Genomic DNA, 24,447 nt, shown 5'->3' with positions numbered 1-24,447 from the left:
GGGGGCGGCCGGCCTTCAGCAGGCATCTGTTGCCTCGGGCGCCGGGATGCTCGCGGTTGCCATGGCGACGGCGGACCACGCTCCCGCAGCCAGGCCGGGCGGGAGGAAGCCGGCGGCGGGGCACACCTGCGGGCCGGGCAGGTGAGGGCGGGGCGGGGCGGCCCGGCAGCCCGAGGGGGGGGCAGGGCAGGGAGGCTTCTCGGGGCTTCCCGAGGACAAGCGGGAGGGGAGGGGCGGCGACTCGCCCAAGGTCACTCGGCCGGCGCCCCGGGATCGGAGCTCGGGGCCTCCCCGCGCCCGGTCCGCCCTTGCCCTTGGGCGCCGTCCCAGTTACCTTCCCGGCCCCGCTCCTCCGCGCCCTCGGAGCTTCCGGGTGCCCCGCCCCCTGACGTCGGGAATCCCCCGCCCCTCCCCCGCCGCGCCGGGCCCACGTGCGAGGCTTCCCCGCGGCCTGCGGGGGCGGGGCCGGGCGGGGGCGGGGCCGGGGGCGGGGCCGGGGGCGGGGCCGGGGCCGGGGGCGGGGCCGGGGCCGGGGGCGGGGCCGGGCGGCTGCACCACCGGCCGGGCCACCCGCGCCCCTCTCTCCAAGGGTCGCTTCCACCTCGGGCTTTTCCAGCCGCCCCCGTGGCCCACACCCACGCCAAAGGACAAGCCTCCGTGATGGTATGGGGGTTTATTATGAAAAGTTCGTTTCTGTGCGCCTTACTAGCTTTCTTTTTCACCTAGACCTTACAGTTTTTAAAAAGTGGACAGAAATAATGCTTTTTGGCAGACACACAGGACTAGAGAAAACTCGTACACATTCTTAAGTGTAAAATAAAGAGCTTCGATCTCTCATACTCTAACGCACTAGAAGAAAACTGATGCAGACACGGTCCCTCCTGCCACAGAGCCTCCTGTGACAACTCATCCCCTTCTTCATAATGACGGGGCCATCCTCCAGCTCACCCATATTTGGAAAAACTGCCACTCAGGTCCAAACCCAAAAGGATTGAACTGTTGAACTTCCACACTGAAAAATGGAAGAATTATAAAAAAAAATGTTTATAGTAAAGAAACTTGGAAATGACTCACGAAAAGGACCAAAACTTTTCCTTTAAACACAAAGCATCAAGAGGCTCTCCCCAAGGTTGTTTTCCCATATCACCTTTGATAGACTCCCTAAAACATCATAGGCCTGACCCATCTTCACCAACCCACCACCACTCTAGTTTTACCCTTAGGACATCATAGCTAGATTCTTTCAGGAATCTCCTAATAAGACTGAAAACTGGCTGTAGTGGGACACGGGATTGGAGAGGTAAAGGAAGGTTATCCCATCTATTCTCTGCCTTCTCTAGTCATGCCATCCTTTCCTCCTAGACCAGCATTGAGAGCGGAGGAAACAAAGCCCAGGCTGGTAGAGAGTACTGTGAACACCATTTATATCCATTTCAATTGAATTGTTCCTGAACGAGATGCCTTAATTTTGGTTTAATCATACAAAAATTTTTCAGAAAAAAAAATTAGAAAAAGCAGTTAAATTCAGTAAGTGAATTTACTGATCATGGTCCTAAAGAACAGAATTCAAATAGATGTCTTGCCTGTATTGATAGTCTTGCTTCAATGGTTATAGATAGAAGTCAATGGGAAGGGGGGGGGAGTTAACCCCCCCTGAAATGACTGTGATAAACTCACAAAAGACATACTAATATCTTTTAAAAACTTCCATGTGATACTGAGTGAATATTGATGAGTAAGAACTTTGAAAATTGACCATTAGCATAATCTAGATGTATGATTTGTTTGGGGTTTTTTGCAGTTTTTATGGATTTTTTTCCCTTATAAATAGGAGACCAAAAAAAAAGGACACGAAACCCAAGAATGTTATGTGTTTTATTGATATTCCAGTTACATGACAAGTTCTAATTTTCTTAGAAGTTTCATAACTTATACATAAACATTTAGTCTGAATTTATCAAGGAACTTAGTTTGATCATTTGCTTTGAGGTATATGGTAAGGACAATCTCTATGGTTTAAGAAACACCACAGACACTGTTTAATAGTTTGTTATTTATCCTTCTTGTGCCCATAATAAACATCACCAAGCATTAAGTTCTCATTTTAAAAGTCAGTACCTGCTATTTATAGCTTCACCCCCAGCCCCTCAGGGCCCTCATCTCCTCACCTGTATAGGTATTCAGACACTACTTGTAGAGAGGAAAGATAGAATCAACAATACTACAACCACAATTTTCTCTACAGTCAGTGGCCTCTTGTGGAAAGCCTGTAATAATCTCTTGGGGATTTCTATGACTGGAAATCAGGAAAGGTTTAACTCAAACCTACAGCTCCCCAACTGGAATAAGACTTTATGAAAGTAAATTCTCATCCAATGTTTTTCTAGCATTCTGGGGTAAAAACCCAGAGCTCCTCTAGCTTTCTATTTCAATACAGTAACTCCTGAAGAAACTCTTGGTTTTTATTCTGTTCTCAAGGATAGCACACTTGTATAAGGATGTATACAAACATCGAGGCACAAGGTCTAAATGAAGGAGCCAAGACATGTCTAGCTTGGATCTTAGCTGCTAAAACTTAGCACCTCACACATAAAAGGAATGATGACCTATAGGGTCACTGAAAAGTAATGCTTGAAACTATTAACAATTGACTCACTTTCCTCAGTTGGGGGGAGCTGCTAAAATAAAGTTAAACTCTTAGTTCAAGTCTTCCTTATCCATCAGCAAATACCTAGTTTTTAACAGCAGAATGTTCTAAGTTTTAAGACTTGGATCAGGAATCTTCATTTTTGTTTTTGGTTATTCTACTTTCCTATTCGGTCTGGAGGAAAGACAACAGCCATTATTCAAAGGAAGAATCAAGGTCTTGTCATTTCTGACAGCCATTTTTATGAAAAGCAAATATTTCTTTTTAGCATTACTAGCTACATTAAATGAATTAGCCATATCTTTGGAAAAATTACCACTCAGGTTCAAACCCAAAAGGATTTAACTATTGAGCTTCCACTTGAATAATGGAAGAATTATTAAAAAAAAATGTTTATAGTAAATAAACTTAGAAATGACTCACAAAAAAGGACCAAAACTTTTCCTTTAAACACAAAGAATAAAGAGGTTCTCCCCCAATGTTGCTTTCCTGAGTCAAGTAACATTCTGATGAAAACAAATGTACTCGACTTTAGCTTTTTAATCGGTGATGACATTTGATTTTAACCTAAAAACTCAACCTTCACTAGAGAAACTAATGGGCCACAATTCAAAGTGCTTTGCTTTTTTAATATAAATCACAGAAATTCAATAGTACAGTAGTTCTACCTGTTTATCCTAGAAATTCACAGCTTAGACATATGTGCAAGAAACAAATTCTCAATGTCATAGGTGACCATAATTACTAAATAAATACTAAAAATATACTTTTCATTAGAAATATAAGAAATCAGAGGAGGGAAAAAGCCTGATAAAGATGTGACAAGTGAAATCCTTCTTCTTTGGATTATTTCCAAATTTCTTCATTGTCTTCATTGTCTCAGATCACTGGAGTTCTGAGATTGCTAGCTCTTAACAGCAATACCTGTCTTGTTCTTATTCAGGAGGTCAAAGGTTCTCTGGAGCATGATGAGGGAGCTCTTCAGCTGTAAACATGATTCCCAAAGATAGAAATAAAATTCATCTTCAGATAAGATTTCACTTTCAAAATTTGTATGCCAAATGGTAATATTTTTGGACTTGAATAAGATGTAATATATTACATCTTACTCCTGCCAACTCTATTCCTCTGATTTTTTTTTTTTGGTAAAGCAATGGGGTTAAGTGACTTGCTGAAGGTCACACAGTTAAGTATTAAGTGTCTGAGGCCACATTTGAACTCAGGTCCTCCTGATTCCAGGGCCAGTGTTCTATCCTCCACTGTGCCACCTAACCACCCTTCCTCCCATATTTTCAATCAAATAAAGTTAGAGGATATTTATCCTAAATGATTTCTAAAAGCAGATCAGTTGCAATGTTTCCTCACTCTTCCAAATAAGTTATCCTTATAACTACCTCTAAACTGTTTTTTTTTTCCAAACTAAGTCCCATCTAGTGGATTTTCACGCACCCCTTCTACCTATCCAAATTCAAGGCCTATCTATTTTTTGAAAACTTACCTAACCACTCCAATTCAAATGAACCTTCTCCATCTTCTGATAAGTTTTCTCCATCATTTAATTTGGCATTACATTTATTCTTTATTGTATTTTTTTAAGGTTTTTGCAAGGCAAATGGGGTTAAGTGGCTTGCCCAAGGCCACACAGCTAGGTAATTATTAAGTGTCTGAGACAGGATTTGAACCCAGGTACTCCTGACTCCAGGGCTGGTGCTTTATCCACTGCCGACACCTAGCTGCCCCTCCTTATTGTATTCTTAATTAAATGTTTATGCTGTATGTATCTTATCTTCACAACAAAACTATAAGCTTCCTGAAAGAATGATTTGAAATGTTCTTTTCTTCTCTTTAGACTGCCTCAGAAAGAATGGTTCTCTTCAGGATTAAAGGGTCTATCCACAGGGCTATGGTTTTTTTTTTTTTATTTTCAATTATTAAATAGATTTGCACAAAATCTTTGATAACATTAAATATTCAGAATTTTCTAACTTGTTCTTCCACATGAAAGCTAACATTTAACCCCAGGGAGTTGTACAATAAATTCTCTATTGATTATCTTTTACTCCATCCACTATCAACCCCTTCCTTTACTCTCATTTCTTTGTATCTTCACCTCCATTATGACTTTTACGTAATGGACCTAAGTTGGGACGGAAATCAGCCTATTGCTTAAAAGGTAACTTGAAGATGAGTTAAATTTATTCTCTCTTGGTAGGTTTTTTTAAATTCAAATTTAGCAAATATTTATTTTTCCAAATGTATATATTAGCATCATCATAATGTGTTTGGTTTTAATCTTCTGAATTCATTAAAATTCATCTTAAAATAATTATATGAGCTACCTATCTGAACAAGAACTAGTTCACAGTAAGACAGACAAGAGTACTATCAACTTCCCTACCTGTTCAAGCATGGTTATAGAGTCTCTAAGAACTCCCTTCAATCGATGAGACTGATCTCTGTTCTTTTGAATATTTTCTCCTCTTGAAAGAACATCAGAGGCTGAACTAAGAGAACAATACCAATTTTGAAGTGAGTGCAATTATCAGCTGATCTTTTATTTCCAAAATTCTTTAATTCAATACTTAATGAATTTGCAAAAATGGCTTGTCGACAAAGAATAGTTAGCAGACCAAATGTTATGATATTTAAAAGAAGGAATAAAATTTTCTCCAACTGAAAAATAGCAAACAATCTGATGAGAACCAGTCAAAGAAAAAAAATCAAAAAAAGAGATTTACTTACTTGCCAGATTTTTCTTCCTGGATGTGGAGATGGTAAAACGACTGAGCCGCATGCTCTATCTTTGACAACTTGAGAAAGAGGGTCACATTCAACAAGACTAGCAACAGCAAACTAGACACAAAGCAAGTAAAACACGGTAAATCCAAACTCTCATCCAATCCTTATCCAATAATAATGATAAGCTAGCTGGTATATAGGGCTATACTATTTGCAAAACATTTTATGTATTATTTAAGCCTCACAACAACTTGATGAAGTAGGTGTTATCTGATATAGGTTAAGTGACTTGGCCAGGGTCAAATAAGTAATTGTTTGGATTTGAACTCAGGTCTTCCTGACTCCTGCCCTGACACTCTATTCTGCAGCATCAGCTAGCAGCCTAGCTGACCCGATCACTTTATAATACCAATATTATTACATAAATTACATAAATAAAATAAGCTTAATATAAAGAGAGTATGAAAGAGAGGCATATGTAATTGGGGGATTTGGCTTGGAGATCTATTGAGTAAATCTTTAAGTTTTAGACATGATCATACAGTTGGAACTCAGATGATAAGCTATTTAATTGGATGATTATACTTAACACAAATCAAAGTCAAGGAAAAACTTTTCAAGTGAGTAATCAAAATAACATTCACTTTAGGATATGAGAAAAGCTTTGGTATTCCTGTGAAAACCAAGATTGAAGTAGAAAAATTAAACCATCCACAGCATTTTCTAGGCTGCATGATCCCAAATTATATATATGGATATATATTCATGGTATCATTAAATCTAAAATTTCATATGCTGAAATAAATTCATAACCCTGGTTTCCATAACAACGTTTCAAATGAATGTTAACCTCATTAAAAATACATAAAAATACATTTAGTATTATAATTCTAAAAGCTAAAATTTCCCCCAATATAATGTTTTCCTCTTCCTTCTTACATTTGTAGTAGCATTACTATGTATAACATAGTAATATATACTCTTCCCTTCCCCCCCAAAAAAGGCTAGCCAGCAACAAGCATTTGGGCTCAAATATAAAACAAAGGGATTCAACAGATCACAAATATAGTATTCAGAATTGTGAAAATGAACTCAATAGTTAATAGTTAATTCCTATTTACTCAGGAATCCAAACTACCAAAAAACCCAAAAAACAGCATTTCCTGTAATGCCTAAAAGTCACATTAAAATAATGGTCATGGGGACAGCTAGGTGGCACAGTGGATAGAGCACTGGCCCTGGAGTCAGGAGTACCTGAGTTCAAATCTGGCTTCAGACACTTAATAATTACCTAGCTGTGTGGCCTTGGGCAAGCCACTTTACCCCACTGCCTTGCAAAAAACTAAAAATAAATAAATAAATAAAGTAAAATAATGGTCATGGCAGAAGTTATGGAAATCAGGTGATTTCATTTTGTAGCTATAACCTCCCAAGTCAGTTGTAGGTCTTCTGAAAAAACTCAAAAACAAAGGATTACAGTATATTATATTTTGATTTTGTCTACTCTGTGGCCATGTGGTACCCTGGGAAAAGCACCAAATTTTGAGGCAGAAGACATAAGTTCAAATTCCAATCCTATTATTATTTAACATTGGACAAATAACAACCTATCTGGACCTCAGTTTCCAAATCTGTAAAATGAGAAATCTAGACTTGCTGAATATCAAAGATTCTATTATGTTCTAAATTTATGACCTTATATTTATGAAGTCTACTTTTATGAATAACAAATTACATATTATAAATGAATCTTCACAAATTTATTAGAATAAGCAACCTACAGGGTATATCATAGAGTCAGGGAAGATTTAATCATTTCCTATACCTACTCTCTCCGATGCTAGTTTTCTCATCTTCTAACTCTTAACATCCTATGATACTACACTTACAGTCTAAGGAGATTATTTTAAGTTAATAGTGGCAAAATCTTAAAATCCTGTGATTTATGAGCATCCAAGATTGTTCTGTAAAAACTATAATGTTTAGTATATTTTATTGTCTTCTAATTCTTTTAAAAGATTACATTTCATGATACATATATTAGTTCTACTGCTATATGATCAACAAGACCACTATTCTCAATCGTTCTGAGGTGGGGGGGGTGTTTACATTTAACTTGATTCTTAGCTCTAGACAGGTTTTTTCAATTCCAACTATACTGATCTACTATTTTCCAGGGGATTTTTTTTTAATAAAGCAAATTTCCATAACTGGGTAATTTATTTTGTTAATTAACAACTCTACATTAAGGAAATTATGGCTTGTGGGTTTAAAAAATGTATCCTAAGCCTAATCCTGACGTAATTTAATTCCTTCTTCTTTAGTCTTATTAAAATAGCAAACAGACTATTACTAATCTCTATCTAACACTTAAACATAATAAACATATCTAATAGTAACGCATCTTTTCTTTTTCTTTCTTCACCAATCTTACTTTCTAATCTTTTCTGATGTTATCATCTAACCCTTTCCAAAATCCTTTTAAATTGTGGAACCTACTACTGAGCTCTGTTCTCTCAAGAGAGTGGATAATAACAGGTAATTTCTCAAATCTGTGCCATGGTAGAGCTGATATATCAAAGAGGCCACATTGAGCTTGTCAGTAACTTTCCATGCAAAATAAGTTTTGATTATTATATGTTATAATTAATTTTATTTAAACATTTATCCATCCTATAAATACTGACTTTATCTGGACCAGATGGTACACACACAGACACACACACACATGCACGTACACACACACACACACACACACACACACACACACACAACTAAGATACTTTGACAGTATATTTACCTTCTCTGAGCCTATGCTAAAAAAAATTTATGGGCAAAAATGCTACCTACCTCATATTCATAATGCTTCTTACAAATGAAGCCATAGAAATTGCTAAATAGAACCTGATTGAGTATATTCTTGTTGAATGCCCTGATCTAGGCAACAGAGTGTAAAAAGGTATAAATGGGATTATCACTAATCTACCAGCCTATATGTACACAAGGAGCTTTAAAGCATAGGGAGCTTTTTATTCCTGTCTCTAAAGAAATGTTTCCTGCATCTGATTTCTAAACAACAGCATTTCCTGCAATGTCTAAATGTCACATTAAAATAATTGTTGAGGTAGAAGTGATAGAAATCAGGTGATTTCATTTTGTAGCCATAACCTCCCAAGTCAGTTGGAAAGGATCTCCATTCAGGAACATACTTCATAAATCATCTACTCTATGGTCAAGCAATCAATACTTACAAGACACTCATCACCACAATAATGGCAATGTTATGGTTTACAGTTTCTCTTTTTCTTCCTACAGATCATAAGAAAGAATATATTAGAAAAGCTCAACATCAATTCTTTAAGTTTAACTCTTTTATAATACATATTTAAATAAATAGTTAATAAAAGTACATATGTATACATTTCTGTATCACTAAAATGCCAAATGTTTTATTCTTGAGTTATGTTATTTGATGTATTTCATATATATATATATATATATATATATATATATATATATATGAGCTTTCCATTGAAGTGCTTACATATTAAGGTTCCCTGGGGATTCTGGAAAGGCCTTAGTGACAACAGAATTTCCAAATGCTAAAAGATTGATTCCTTTGGCTCAAGCCTCTTGTCTTCTATTAAAATGCAAATAACCCCTTGAGACTGGTAAGAGATTAATCTACTGTTAAAAATCAATCAAACTAAAAGTAGATTTTGATATGGGGGGAGTACCCCCATCCCCCAGAGAAGCAAGGATGGTATGATACCAAGAAAAGGAAAAGGTCTAAAAAAGGGAAAGCTGAGGCTATTGAAAAAGAAATGTTGGTGAGAGCCTACATCTTTTTTTTTTTGATTTTTGATTTTGGAGGCAATAAGAGTGAAGTGATTTGCCTAGTTAGTAAGCAGATACTTACTAGATAGCTAGTAAGTATCTTTTAAATATGAATAAAAGTATAAAACCATCACAATAAATAAAGCCAAGGGTTAAACTGCACCTAATTGTAAGGGAACTATTTATAAGAACTCCAAAATTTGTTAGCCTCCTCTAATAAATGAATCCTCACAAAATCCCACAAAAAAATTTTTTTAATAAATGGAGAAATTTAAGAGTAAAGATGTTAAATGAGGTCAGAGAACAACAGGGAAGGTAGAACCAGCCCTTTCCACTCACAGTCTAGTTTTCTCTCTCATATTCAAGAGGTGCCTTTTGTTTCATATAACAAAACATAAGATTGCTGACAAGGGAATACTTACCCTTAATATCTCCTTTGGAGTCTAGACCTATGGTCCCTGAGGGGCGTGGAGAAGAATGTTTAGGAAGTATTTCAGCCATATTTCGATTACATGTCCGTCTTCTCCTTCTTAAGCCACTGGGTTTTCCAGGATCTTCAATAGACTGCTTTAGCAAAGATTCCTCCATTAATAGATCTGATTCTAAAAGGGGGGGAAAAGAGACTAGGGTTTTTTTTCTTTTTATTAGCAGATGTAAGTTTACATAACTAACCTACAACTCAAGAAAAAGGACTTGGAAAGCAATGGAAACTCCTTTCTTAATCTATAACAAAGAGCACAATAAGTAACACATGGCAATTTCCTTGAACTCTTCCTTGTCTTCGAACTCATGCAATGGATTAAGTCCTTCCTTTAAATAGAAAGCTTTGGAGAGTACAATGACCCCACAATGACCCTTCAACATTCTAGCAAGAATAACCTGTATCAATAAATAATGGGGATCATTAGTGCATATTCACCATATTTCTATATTAAATATTTAGGCAGCTCTAAGCCAGTCACAGAAATAACAGGATGTTCACTTATCCTGGGTGAACAGAAAATTTTCTCAAGCACCTGATTAGATTACTTATGTTCTAAGACTCAGATACTGAGAAAAGAACTATTTGACAAAAACTATTCAGAAAACTGTAAAGTAATCAGGCAGAAACTAAGCAATAGACCAAATTTTCACCAACATAAGTTGAAGATGAATGTGATTAAAGGAGATAACATGAGCAAATAAGGATAGCCCCCAAAAAATGTATTTGACAGTTCTATGAATCAGAGAATTCATGACCAAACTAGAGACAAGGAAGTTCATAAGAGCTAAAATGGATAATTTAAAACCAATGTGGATAAAATTAGAAGAGCAGGAAATTTGGGAAAACAATCTTTGCAGCAAGTTTCTCTGATAAAGGTGTCATTTCTAAAATATGTAGGCAACAGAGTCAAATTTACAAGATTAAGAGTCCTACCCCTCAGACTTAACCTGCTTTCTCTCACCTCTGTGCATTCACAAAGGCAATCCCACATTTTTGAAATGCATTCCTTCTTCAACTCTAACTTTCAGAATCCTTCTCTTTCCTTAAAGACTCAATCAGAGGTGATGACCTTCATTATGTTTCCCTAATAGCCTCAATTAAGTGTTCTCTACTACCTTAAGTTTTCATTAATATCTGGCTCTCACCTTTGTTCTTATCTCATTCTACACTTTATATGTATTGTATTCCTTTCCACTCAGTTTAGTAGAATGTAAGCTCTTTAAATGTACTAAGTAATATGACAGTTTTTCATCTATCACCTAACATAGTGTTTCACTTTATAATTGTTTACTGATTGTCAAAAGGTTAATTGAAACAAAATAATATTCAAGTCAGAATATTCTTAAGTAATCCTGAATTGAGTGTCCATCAATTTTTCCATACTTAAATGAAATATCTTCTAGTATACTTGAAGGAAGACTTTAAAGCATGTAAACATCACACACATGTCAACCCTCTCCAGAAGACCTACAGATATGGACTCCATCTATACCCACATGTACAATGAGTGTAGATAAGTGGCTCAACAGAATTTGAGGAGAATAGCATGCTCCCTTGGGGATCTCAAGGTAATGGGCACCAGTAATAGGAGACAGCATTCAAAGGAGAGCCATTCCCACTAAATCTTTTTTTGGGGGGGGGGTGGAATTGTGAGGCAAAGGGGTTAAGTGACTTGCCCCAAGGTCACACAGCTAGTAATTATCAAGTATCTGAAGTTGAATTTGAACTCAGATCCTCCTGACTCCAGGGTGGGTGCTCAATCCATTGTTGCAACGAGCTGCCCTGCCACTAAATCTTATAATCAACCTTGACAACCATACCTCAGTGAGAAAATCTGTCAATAGTAATATAAACAATAAATAGAATTTTCAGAAACTAGATAAATCAAATGATATACAAACCAAGTTGTTTGAAATAGTCTTCTAATGAGCTCCAAGAGTTCTTTTCAATTAAAGCCTTTACAAGGCCCCATGGTTGTTTTCTGTATTTCAACTCTGAAGAAACTCTAATAGAGAATAAAGGAATAAAAGATAACTAAGTGAATGGTAGATAGGACTATGATTAGGATTATTAATAATAACTATCAATAAATAAGCATTATTATCAAAAAACAAGTATCCAAAATTCATATTATAGATATATAAATATGTATTCAAAGAGAACCATTAAGTGAAATTAAGAAAACCCAGTGACAATGAATAGTAATCACTTTCAAAAACATGAAATATTGTTCTTCCACCAATTTTCTTTTTCTAGTTACACTGCTTCCTTAATCTTTCTCTTTTCATAAGCTAAAAATCAATGCAATGCAACAACAACCAAAAAAATCAAATACACATTTCTTAGAAGCTTTTAAAGGAGGCTTAATGGAAATAAATTAAATTGAAAATAGATACCATAATTAGGCATGACAGGGCAAAGCACATGAAGGCCTAGTCCTCTGTGTCTAATGCTCCAATATTTTTCACTCTTCTGCTGTGTCTTACCGTAGTCTGCATTTCTGTTTTGAAGAGCGGGTGATGTAGTATCTGTTCACAGTGTAGAAATAATCATGGTAGGGAACATCATGTGTCAGAACTTCTGAATCTACCAAGTAAAATCGTGCTTCTTGACTTTCTTTATACAGTGTCTGTCAAATTAAAGTAAAATAAAATTAGTGGATATTTTCTATATATTTCTATATCTTTTAGTATTACTCTCTCTAGAATCACTTATAAAATTAAACCCTCTATTCCAATAATCATTTGTTAAGTGATGAAGAACTCTGCATAGGCTTCTGAGAAAGATACTTCTCGAATGAAGATTGCAAAAAAGACTTTCCATGTCTCATGAATGAAAATATATGATAAGACCCATTTCTGGAGAAATTCAACAGGGCACTATCTATATGGAAACAGAAAAGCCTTACTCAAACTCATCTCCAAATAGGATGATTCATTTCAATAAAATGAAATCTATACAACTAATGTGCTCTGTCTTTCTGTGAAAATATTTTATTGTGTTTCATGATATAACTGTTGCGGTATAGAGTGGTAAATAGGGAGCTTATCATGAAATCAGGAAAAGCTGGTTTCAAAACTTGCTTCTCACTTCACATTAATGTGTGACATGAGCAAGTCACTGAAACTCTTAGCTCAGTTTCCTCCATTGTAAGTATCTACCTTTATGTAGATGATTGTTTTACAAAATTGAAGTGTTAATTTTGAATTCAAATATTTTTCACAGAGGTAATTGTTTATATTATTTCAAATGTTTCAATGACAGTGAAAAAAATTCAGGCAGTTTTAGAAATTTAACCCTCTATTGACTGAAATAAACAAGAGAAAAAAATACTTTCCCCTAATCAGGCCTCAAACTGGCAAGCTTGGGTTTTCAAAATTCCAGGTCAAGAAAAGAATTGTTTGACAAGCTCTCTTTGTCTGAACCACACCTTTTCTGCATGAATCTTATTGATTGACCAGTGCTCCTTCCCCCACCCCATAATTAACCATGAGAAAAAGAGAAAAATGAGCTTACCAAAACATGCATGTTATACAGACTTTTTCCATTGACTTCCCAATGCACATATCACATTATAATTTGTATTACAGATTTTGTGCACAGCTTATAACCCAAGACTAGACTGTAAAAATTTGCAGGCAAAAACCATATTGTTTTTCACTTATATCCTCAATGCCTATCATTCAGCAATCACTTAATAAAAAAAAAAGTTGGAAAATAAAATCATTGACAGGATGGCAGGAATTAATTTGAATCTGGAAAGGTCTCTTCTGTCTGGAATGCAGATGAATACACACATTGTATAATTAATTCTGTACAGTTAGTTAAAACAATACTAGTACTACTAGAAAAGGCCTGGCTTACTTGCTAGACATACAGAAAGAACCCTGAATTTAAGGGACACAAATTTAATTTTGAAAAGCCAGCTCCTTTCAACTTGTTATTACAGGCCACCTGGCTCCTAGAAAGCACCCTCCATGCTACTATGGATGCCCTCTTGGATTGGCACCTTTAGCAGTTGCTGCTATTTAGTTAGTGGTTGGAATAGGTAATCTCTAAGGTTCCTTCCAACTCTTAGGTTTCTATGATCCTTAAAGACAGTTTAGAAGCAGGGAGGTATCTGGTGGATGAAGCACCAGGGCTGGAGTCAGGGGATCCTAGTCAAACTCTTCCACCTTACTTTCCTCATCTGTAAATTGGGGACAATAACAGTACCTACTTCCCAGGGTTGTGGGGCAGCTAGGTAGCATATAGTGCTCCAGAGTACTGGGCCTAGAGATTCATTTTCCTGAGTTTAAATCTGGCATACTTTCTAGTAGTGTGACCCCAGGCAAGTCACTTAACCCTGTTTGACTCATCTGTAAATTGAGCTGGAGAAAAAAAATGGCATATCGCTCCAGTGTCTTTGCCAAGAAAACTCCAAATGGGGTCACAGTGAGTCAGAAGTGACTGAAACCGACTGAATAACAAGAAATCAGGATTGTTGTAATAAATGAGAAATCATTTGTAAAGTGCTTTGGAAACTTTAGAGTTATATAAATGTTATTAGCAGTAGCATTATTATTGTTTTTTATCATCTGAATTGGGGTTGCTAGAGAACTCCTGATATATTTGAAATTAATTATAATTATAAAATTAACATAACTGAATTTATAATCATCTGAGGATTATATATATAATTTAGATACAATACAAACTGCAGGTATCTAATTTTTAAAGTAAAGTTAAAGTCTGGAATTCTAAAATTAAACAATCTTAATCCATAAGCAATTATTGGGGCAGCTAGGCAGTACAGTGGATAGAGCACTGGCCCTGGAGTCAGGAGAACCCAAGTTCAAATACAGTCTCAGACACTTAATAATTGCCTACTATGTGACCTCAGCCAAGTCACTTAACCCCACTGCCTTAAATAAATAAAATCTTTAAAAAACAAAGAAATTATTAAACTCCTATAATGTTACCTTTTATTTTCACACGACAAACATTTTTTCTTAATATCACCTTAATATCACCACTGGGGTGGGGGGGGAGGAAAACCACTGATGGCAATAGTATCTAATAGCAAAAATGATATTCTACATTCAAAGTGCATTAAGAATTCTTAGAGCTAAATGGTCCCAAAGGTTAATTATTTACGATAGTTGTTCACAACATAATATCGAACCACTTTTCCATACCTCAAATTCTCTTGAAATATTGAATAATCAGTCATACTATACCTGCTTTTCAGTGGCTGAAGTGAACTTCCCAGTAAGTGGATTGTTGAGAACTATAGTATATGTCATAGTTCTTAGTTGATCACCATCAGTTTCAACATTCCAAGGGGTAGAAACTACATCTAAACACAGAAAACACATATATAACTAGATAGAATCAGGAAAGTATATTATGAAACCTCAAAACTGAATCAAAATTGTTTTATAATTTAAAAATATTATTCTAGGGATTGTTACTAACTTTCTATTTACATTAGCAAATAAAATTTTTACATTTAAGAAATGTAAAAGTTCGTAAGACAGAGTAGCCACTTAACAGATGTTTACTGAAAGACTGGCTTACCTTAAAAATAAAATATTTTCAACCATTTTGGAGAGCAATTTAGAATTATGCCCAAAGAGTTATAAAACTGTGTTCATCCTTTAACCCAGCACACCACTTATTAGGTCTATTTCCCAAAGTCATTAGGGAAAAAGGGAAAAGAACCTTTATGTTCTAAATAGGTTCTAAAGAACTTAGACATTCTGAAATATTTATATTAGTTCTCTTTGTGGTGGCAAAGAACTGGAAAGTAAAGGTATGCCCACCAACTGGGAAATAGCTGAATAGATTGAATTATGATTGTGATGGAATGCTACCATACTGTAAGAAATTATAAGCAGGTTGGTTTTAGAAAAATAAGAAAAGACTAGCATGAAATAATCCAGTGAAAAGAGCAGAACCAAGAAACATACCCAGTAACAATACTGTTCAAAGAGTTATTGTGAATGACCAAGTTGTTCTGAGTGATATGATCTTTCAAATGGCATCTCTCTTCAGAAAAAGAAATATGTCAATGTATATATTGTATAGTTACACACACACACACACACACACACACACACACACACACACACACACACACACACATACACACACACACACACACACACACACACAAACATAATGCTGACCTCTAATGTAGGATTGGGAGGGATGGGAAGGAGAGAGAGAGGGGGGGGAATAACTCAAAACTCAAAATAAAACCAAAAAATGAAATAAAAAAATTTTAAACACAAAAAGTTTTATTGATGCCTTTTGGTTCTGCTTTGTTTTGTTTTTTAATATTACAGACATATGCCAAAATCTCTGTCTAGATCTCCCTTTGTCCTACCCAATAGTATCCCTCCAAGTAACAAATAAAAGCAATTCAGTGAAACCAAATGATATAGAACTTCCCTATTACTGTCCAGGGCACCATTCCTTCTTAGTCTGGTTAATAACCCCAATGCTACCCTCAACTCTTCTCACTCAACCCCACAGATCCCATCATAGTTTCTATCTTCAATATCTCTTGTATGCATTCCCTTCATTCCACCTCACTATCACCTTTTGCCTTGACTAGTACAATGACTTTCTAACTTGTCTTCTAAAGCTAAAACTAAAAACCGTCTTTACTCCAATTGATCCTCCATTCAGCTACCAAGATAACGCATATGCCTATGTCACCACCTCTTGCCCAATGAGGTCCAGTGACTCTATATTACCTCCAGGATCAAATATAAACTCTTCCATTTGACTAGTAAAGCTCTTCATTATCTAGTCCCTTCAAATTTTTCCAGTCATCTTGTACTTTACTCCCCTCCCCACAGTCTAAGGTCCAACTGCACTGACCTACTTACAGTAACTCAGACATCCTATCTGCCATATTCTCACCTTTGCACTAACTAGCTTATTTGCACTAACTCCGCTTATTAACTTCCTTGGCTTCCTTCAAAATTTAATTCAAATCCCACCTCCACAGAAGGCACTTTCTAGTCACTCCCATTCCAATATTTTCTGCACTGACAAAAGATAATCTAAGTGCCTAGTTATTTACATCTTGTCACCCTTTAAGGAAGGAGCTGGTTTTGCCTTTCTTTGTATCGTTGGCATCACAGAAAGCAAGCATTTACAATAAATACCTATTGACTAGTTAATTGACACAAACCATGTCTTTCAGAGTGTACAAATGGTCCCCTTCACCCTTCTACCAAGAGATTGTAGATGTTTCATCATCTGCCCCCAATAATAATCATTGCCCTTAATCCAAATTGAAGCTGCTTTTTAATGTTGTTCTAATTTCTTTATAATAGTCTTATATATCTTATTCTGCATCATCTGTATTCCAGGTATCTCTCATGTTTCATTTCTTACTATAAGCTAGTTTTTCATATACCACAATCTGTTCATCTATTCCTCAATCAACACTAACCTGCTTTTTTTTTTTTATCATTTTTGGCAAATATGAGATTTTTCTTTCTGTCCTTGATCTTTCTAGAGTTCATGCTCAGTCTTAGGACCACTGGGTCAAAAGGAAAAAACAATTTAGTAATATTTCTTACATAATTCTAAATTTTCCAGAATAGTAGGATCAGTTCATAATTCACCAACAGTATATTAGTGTGACTGACTTCCCACAGTTCTTTCAACCCTATCTCTATCTTTTATCATTATTTTCTAATTTGATAGGTATAAAGTAGAATCTAGCCTTTTATCAATTTGCATTTCTCTTATTAGAAATTTTCCTGTAGAGTTTTGAAAACCCTATCTTTTGTCCATTTACAGTATATGTGCAACTTTTTCCTGTTTTATTTTCACTTTCAAATTCTTTCTTAATATTTAAATTTTTTTTGAATTTTACAATTTTCCCCCAATCTCATTTCCCCTGACCGCCCCCCACAGAAGGCAGTCAGATAGTCTTTACATTGTTTCCATGCTATACATTGATCAAAATTGAATGACTGAGAGAGAAATCATATCCTTAAGGAAAAAATAAACTATAAGAGTTTAATAATAAATAAACTATAATATATATAATATATAAAAATTACATAATAAGATACCTATTTTAAAAACATTAAAGGTAATAGTCCTTGATCTTTGTTTAAACTCCACAATTCTTTGGGTACAGATGGAATTCTCTATTGCAGATACCCTAAAATTATCCCTCATTGTTGCATTGATGAAATGAGCAAGTCCATTAAGATCGATCATCAACCCCCCCCATTTTCTTAATATTTTTTTATAAAAGTAAAGTTAAAAGTTGATCCTTCTGCCTGCTTCCTTTTATACTCTTTCTTCTGCCACCTCCAACCTGGATAAATGCATATATTTTCATCAGATAAAAAAGAGAAAACTTCAATATTCCTTAACTAAACTTAAATCACTAGGAATGAAACTATGTAAAACACAGAATTAAGACTAAGGCATGAAAACCTGGCCTTCATTTCAGTTTTGAGGAAGGTAATGCAGTGCTGTCAAAAGCATCCAAAAAGAGTAAGTTGGGAGCAGCTTGGTGGCACAGTGGATAGAGCATCAGCCCTGGAATCAGGAGGACTTGAGTTCAAATCAGACCTCAGACACTTAATAATTACCTAGCTGTGTGAACCTGGGCAAGTCACTTAACCCCAATGCCTTACAAATACAAATACCCTGGATAGTGCTAAGAGAAAGTAAAAGCAATGAGAAACAAAAGTCAATCTAGAACTGCACAAAAAGACAGCTGAGGCTGAAAAAAAAGGGATCAAACCAACAAGTCTAGGGAGCGCTCCACAAAATGGGCTGGAAGTCTGTGAGCATTAAGCCTCAATAAATGAACAGAAATTAGGATTAGACCAATATTTCACATTCCAAAGACATATGGCCTTGATACAAGAGGTCTTATCATATACACATCAGAGGGCCAGGGAAGGAGAAAGGACAATTTATAACTGCAGATAGAAGAATTCTTGACCATGAGAAGATAAAATCACAGGAGATAAACAATTTTGTTAACAGAAAATTCAAAACTTGTACACATGAACACACACAAAAAATCAATGAAATACTTACTAGAAATGAAACACTTAATGAGGAACTATATTGAAGTATATCTTGATATCCTGACACCTCTGATATACAAGATACATAGAGAATTGATACAAATATATAAGCAACAGATAAATGGTCAAAGAATATGAACAGAGAATCAAGAAGAAAAGTTCCAAATCACTAATAAGAGAAAAGCTTATCAGAACAACTCTGAAGTTACTCTTCACCTCACATATTGGCAAAGATGACAGAACTAGAAAATGTTATCATGGGAGTGGGAAGTGGGGGTAGGAGAGGACAAGTACATTAATGCATTAGTGGTGGAGTTCTGAAGTGGTCCAATCATTCTAGGAAGTAATTGGGAATTACACCACCAAATTCAACTATACTAGTACAGGTCCCCAAAGAGAACAAAGAAAGATGGAAAGAACCTATATGTATAAAAAAATTTAAATTAGCTCTTTTTTTGTTGTAGCAAAGAAGTGGAAACAAAATGAGTATTCATCAATAGGGAAAAAGCTGAATAAATTGTGATACATACACATACTAGAATATTATTGCCCTTACAAAAGGGGGGCCACACCAACAAGTACAGGGAGAAGGGGATAGATTCTGAGAAACCTATGACCTAAAGAAGTGAATAGAACACAGAAAACAATATATATTCAACTACACTACTGTGAAGAAAAACAATTGGAAAGACTTAACTAATCGATGCAATGACCAATCACAACTTCAGAAGATAAGATGGTAAATTATATTTTCTACCTCTCAGTGGAGAGGTGATGGAATAGAACTGCAAAATAATACATATTTTCAGACACAGTCAATTTATGGATTTGTGTTCCATCAATATACTTCTTGGTTACAAGAGAAGGCTTTAATTTTGGGAGAAGGGAGAGTAGTGATAGCAAAATCACTATAATTAGAAGTGATGGTTAAGAGAAAAGAAAAAAAACATTGTCATTGAAACATTACAAAAATACACAGAAGAGAGCAGAAGGGGACAAAGACACACAGGATAGTGTTGGAACTACCAGCTTAAATTTAATATATCTTTAAATGAAAAATTAAGCTATGTATAGCAGAGAATTATAGCTTCATGTATGATTCTCTTTTTCTGTTCTTTGTATATGTAAGTGTTCATGATTGCTCATGTTTGGTTCATAATAATAAAAAATAAATTTAAAAAATAAAAACCAACAAGCTATCACATCAAACCTATTTATTTCTGAAAAAGTCACATAACTGACCATGGGCAGTAACTTTGCAGAACAAGTACAACGTAACAGATCACAGAATGTCAAAGTTAGAAGGGGACTATTTAGTCAAACCCCTCACCAAAACCCTCTCCAGCATCCCTCAGTAGCAATCAAAACGTTTCTCCCTGGAGACCTCCAAGGAAGGGAATCCCCTATCCCCGAGGCAGCCTATTCCACATTGGGATAGTTCCAATAGTTTTTCCTTACATCAAATCAAAATCTGCCTCTCTGCCTCTTCTACCCATTGTTCCTGATTTTCTTTCTGGTGCCAGGCTGGATGTACCTGATCCCACTTCCACATATCAATCCTTCAACTATCTGAAGATCATTATCTTATCCCCAGGACAGTGAGGTGGCACAGTAGATAGAGCACCAGACTTGGAATCAGAAATATCAAATCTGGCCTCAGCCACTCACTATCTGTATGGTCCTGAGCAAGTCACTTAACCTTGCTTTCCTCTTGTTTCCTCATCTAAAATGAGCTGGAGGAGGAACTGGAAAACTGGTCCAGTATCTCTGCTCCAAAAAAACCTTAAATATACATACAAAGAATGTATGTGACTGAAAAACGATTGAACCACAACAACAATTTATTAAAGAGCCTATATTTCTGTCCTATTTACAAGCATAACAGAGTTCAATGTCCTTACCTATGAATCTAGTTACCTTATAGAAAAAGGAAATGGGTTTTATCTGAAATGACTTGATCTTGATATAATTCATGTTAATTTTCAGAACTCATTGCTTCCTCTTATAAAAACTGACAAACCATTCTTTGATAATTATCTATAGTTTTCAGGTCCCACTCTCCTCCCTCTTTAGAAAATCAGAACTATATTTGGTCCTTCACAGTCCTGTGGCTCCTATTTTCTCCTTAACCCTTTAAAGACTGTGGACAGTTGGGGGCAATTAACATCCACCAAATTACTCAGGACTATTTGGAGGTAGGTCATTCATGCTCAGTGACTTGTAACTCATTGAGGACAGTGAGATAATCTTTTATTATCATTTCCTTATTGATCTTGACTCTAGACTCTCTTTTAAACATTTGTGTTCTATAATTTCAAGTTTAATTTTTTTTTTCCCCTTAGTGGTTAAAACAGAAACAAAATCAGAATTGGGTAATTCACCATTTCCACCATTATTTGATAGCATCTTCCCATCTATCATGATTAAGAGTCCCATCCCTTTTTTGGTTTTTCTTTTACCCCTAGTTTTAAAAAAAACAACAACAAAATCCTTTTTCTCCTTAGTTTGGCATTCATCACTAGCCTCAACTCATTTGAGACTACTCTTGATATCCTTATAACAGTGCCATATTATTTTTTTTTTGGTAGTTTCTACCCATCTTTCATTACAACTTGAAAATCAGCTGGTGAGCTAAGTTTCTAATGTGGTCCCACTAGTCTTTTAAGGCAACTCATATTTTTTTCCTCCTGAACAGAATCATTTTCATTCTCACCATAATTTAATTCTTGAGAACATCTCTTCTCCTCCTTCACCTATTTATCCCTTCAGAGGACTAGGTCCTTCCTAGCCTTTCCCTAATCTCTCTGATATATGCTCTCCAGGATCTGAAATATACTCAGACAATGCCAAGTTTTCTTTTTCTTTCTCTATCAAGTAGTAATATGCCCTCAACTAGCATTGCCTTAGAAAGTGAAAAAGAATAATATATACATTCTCTTGGAAAAGTTTTCCAGTTGAGAATGGGGAATAATAAAACTATGCAGGAGAAAAAAAATCAGAAAATTAAAAAAAATTTTTTTATTGCAACCTAGATCTGTAATTCCTGTTGTGGAAACTCCCTCTACCTGTCTGCTAGTGCACCGAGAGATTAAATATTGAAGCAAAGGAAGAAAGAATGCTGTGGTGGAAAGGAAATTGTAGGGAAAATCAGGACAGTCAGGTTCCAGTTTCAGCTTCTCCTTCTGACTTGCCAGGTAACCACTGACAAGTAACTTAACCTCATAAGCCCCCATTTCCTTGTCTATGAAGTCAGATTATTTATAATTTAATTTCTTACCATATAGAATTATTACAAGGAAAACAGTTTGTAAACTATAAGCTATACATAAAAATGAACCTCTAAGAGGCTAAATGTTACTTGATTTTATTATTTTAATTATTAAAAATCCTATTCCTTCAATTATTCCATGATTCCTAAGCTAGAGGAATACAATAATAGGAAATATATATATATATATATATATTAAATTATTGTGTTTTTTAATCCTCATATCTTTTCTTAGGATAACTATAAAATTCAACTAGTAGCAGTGAAATGGAACCTTCTTGGTTACTCTGTGCTGAATGATGAAACAAGAAAAATATATTTACTTTCTCTTCCTAGAAATAAGTAGAGGAGCATTACAATTACTTTTTTGTAAAACTCGTAAATGAAGAAACAAAAACTACCATTATTAAATGGAATAGAATGGCACCTTCACCAAAGACCCCTGATTTTAGCCAAATCATTTAACTTCTTTAAATTTCAGTTTTTCCACTTATTGAACAAGATTCTTTTTAAAATTTTTATTTATTTATTTTTCCAGTTATATGCAACAGTATTTTTTTCATCAATCATTTTTTTGGAAGTTTTACATTTTTCTCTCTCCCTCCTTCCCCAGACAGAAAGCAATCTAATATAGATTCTACATATATAAGCATGCTAAATATAGAGCCACTGAACAAGGAAGATTCTGTGCCACCTATTGATATTTTACCAAATACTTATAAAATCACAATATAATTTCACTATGATAGTTCACAGCCTTGTTCCCTTCCTTCCTTCTCTCATGCTACTACTTGAGACTTTTAAAAATGTATAAAACTATGAGACATAATCAAAGAAATCCTAACAAGAAAGTTCTATGTTACATTAAACTTTCTAAATGGGACTCTATTGAACTATATGACTTAAATGATCCCTAAAGTGGTTGCCTTACTCCAATGGAGTAATTAATAAGTAGACTCTGACTGATCAAACATTTATTCTATTCATGAATTTAATAGAAGTGATTAAATAACAATTTAGCTGTTATCTAATCCTTAAAACCAAAGCAAGTCCAATTGTGTTTCTTTCCCTCTGAATGCATGAATCGCTTTCATACTAGTATGATTCTAGTTCAGCTCGCTAAACTTGACAATGAAATTCCCTGAAACTTATTATTAAGTAAGGACAAATGAACAAACCTATTATATTCCTGGAATTGGCAAATCTCTGCATGAAGCGTGAACTGGTGAAAAGCAATTCAAACATTTTATCAGCACTGATATGAAAAACACAGTTTATAAAAAGTCTTCCATTAAGGTCTCTCTCAGGAATATTTTCTTCAACTGTGAGAAAAAAAAAACACAAAAGAAAAAGAATGAGGAAAAGCAAATTCAAGTTGTGTTTGCACAATAAAATATATTAGATGATTAAATATTTAAAATCTAGTACAATGGTCAGTCTGTGTCAGAATACAAGAAAAATCCTGGATTGTTAAACTAAGCAAGTCCATGTTTTCAATTAATTAAATCCAACACTTAGGAAAATATTAAACTTGGTCAATATCAACCTTCCAATCACTCTAAAAGACCCTTGGATGACTTTTCCAGGGTATCTAGTCAAAGCTGCCAACTACAGGAAATATATTCATCTCTGATTGTTTTCTTATTATTTTCCCAGGACCTATTCCCTGTATTAGTTGGGAATAACCAGCTAAACAACTCAGACTCATTGTATATTTAATATTCATCAATTCTCATTCCCTCACTATTTTCCAGGGCTAGAATGCTTTCCTCAGCATTTCTGATTATATTATTATGCTTCCTCTCCCTTTTCTAGGCCATTCTACTTTTCCATAAGATACTCCCAAGATATTATTATTAAAGCTCATGATACAAATAACCTGGTATCTAAAATTTAATGACTACTGTATAACTTGCTAACTGTCCAAATAAGGGGAAAATGATGTTCAAAATTAAATAGCATTCAGGAATTGTAAAGAGAACAAAAGAGCTAAAAGTTAAATATTAAGTAAAACACTGGTATCTCTCCCAAATATGTCCTTTTCTTGAACATAAAACAAAAAACAAAACAATTTTAATTACATGAAATCTTTGGGAGAGTGAAGGAAGAAGGTAATAAGTGGGGAAATTCAGAAAGTATTAAATCTGAAGACTTAACCATAAAGGAGTCTCTCTGGAAGATGTTTTAGTCATTCCAATCTAGACACATTTATTTTGCTCCTAATAAATATATATATATATATATATATATATATATATATATATTTAAGACACTTAGCTAGGATACAAAACAAAAGTCAAGTGTTCAAAAACAAAAATCAAGATTCAAGGAACTTATTATAGGGAAACAATATGTACAATGTTAAGTAAACACAAAGTATTTATGAAGTAATTACTTTTTTTTTTTTTGCAAG

General features: G+C 35.2%; 1 protein-coding gene across 3 annotated transcripts in view; it reads right to left on the bottom strand.

The window, feature by feature from the left end:
* Positions 1 to 1,861: 1,861 nt before the first annotated feature.
* The window catches only part of GRAMD1C (GRAM domain containing 1C), a 148,917-nt gene continuing 126,331 nt past the window's right edge, over positions 1,862 to 24,447 (bottom strand). For 2 of the 3 annotated variants that reach the window (XM_074214547.1, XM_074214549.1), the window contains 9 exons: positions 23,213 to 23,356; positions 14,927 to 15,045; positions 12,194 to 12,336; positions 11,609 to 11,712; positions 9,646 to 9,825; positions 8,638 to 8,695; positions 5,390 to 5,500; positions 5,046 to 5,151; positions 1,862 to 3,632 (listed from right to left, as the gene is read on the bottom strand). In XM_074214547.1, the coding sequence (XP_074070648.1) occupies positions 3,552 to 3,632; positions 5,046 to 5,151; positions 5,390 to 5,500; positions 8,638 to 8,695; positions 9,646 to 9,825; positions 11,609 to 11,712; positions 12,194 to 12,336; positions 14,927 to 15,045; positions 23,213 to 23,356 (1,046 nt within the window). In that variant the 3' untranslated portion in view covers positions 1,862 to 3,551. The remainder of the gene's footprint in view (positions 3,633 to 5,045; positions 5,152 to 5,389; positions 5,501 to 8,637; positions 8,696 to 9,645; positions 9,826 to 11,608; positions 11,713 to 12,193; positions 12,337 to 14,926; positions 15,046 to 23,212; positions 23,357 to 24,447) is intronic. The other variant, XM_074214548.1, reaches the window with a different exon arrangement.

This window comes from Macrotis lagotis, chromosome 1 (genome assembly GCF_037893015.1).
Source record: "Macrotis lagotis isolate mMagLag1 chromosome 1, bilby.v1.9.chrom.fasta, whole genome shotgun sequence".
Classification (NCBI taxonomy): domain Eukaryota; kingdom Metazoa; phylum Chordata; class Mammalia; order Peramelemorphia; family Peramelidae; genus Macrotis; species Macrotis lagotis.
Note: the sequence above shows the minus strand (reverse complement) of the source record. Positions and strands in the feature narration are given on the sequence as shown.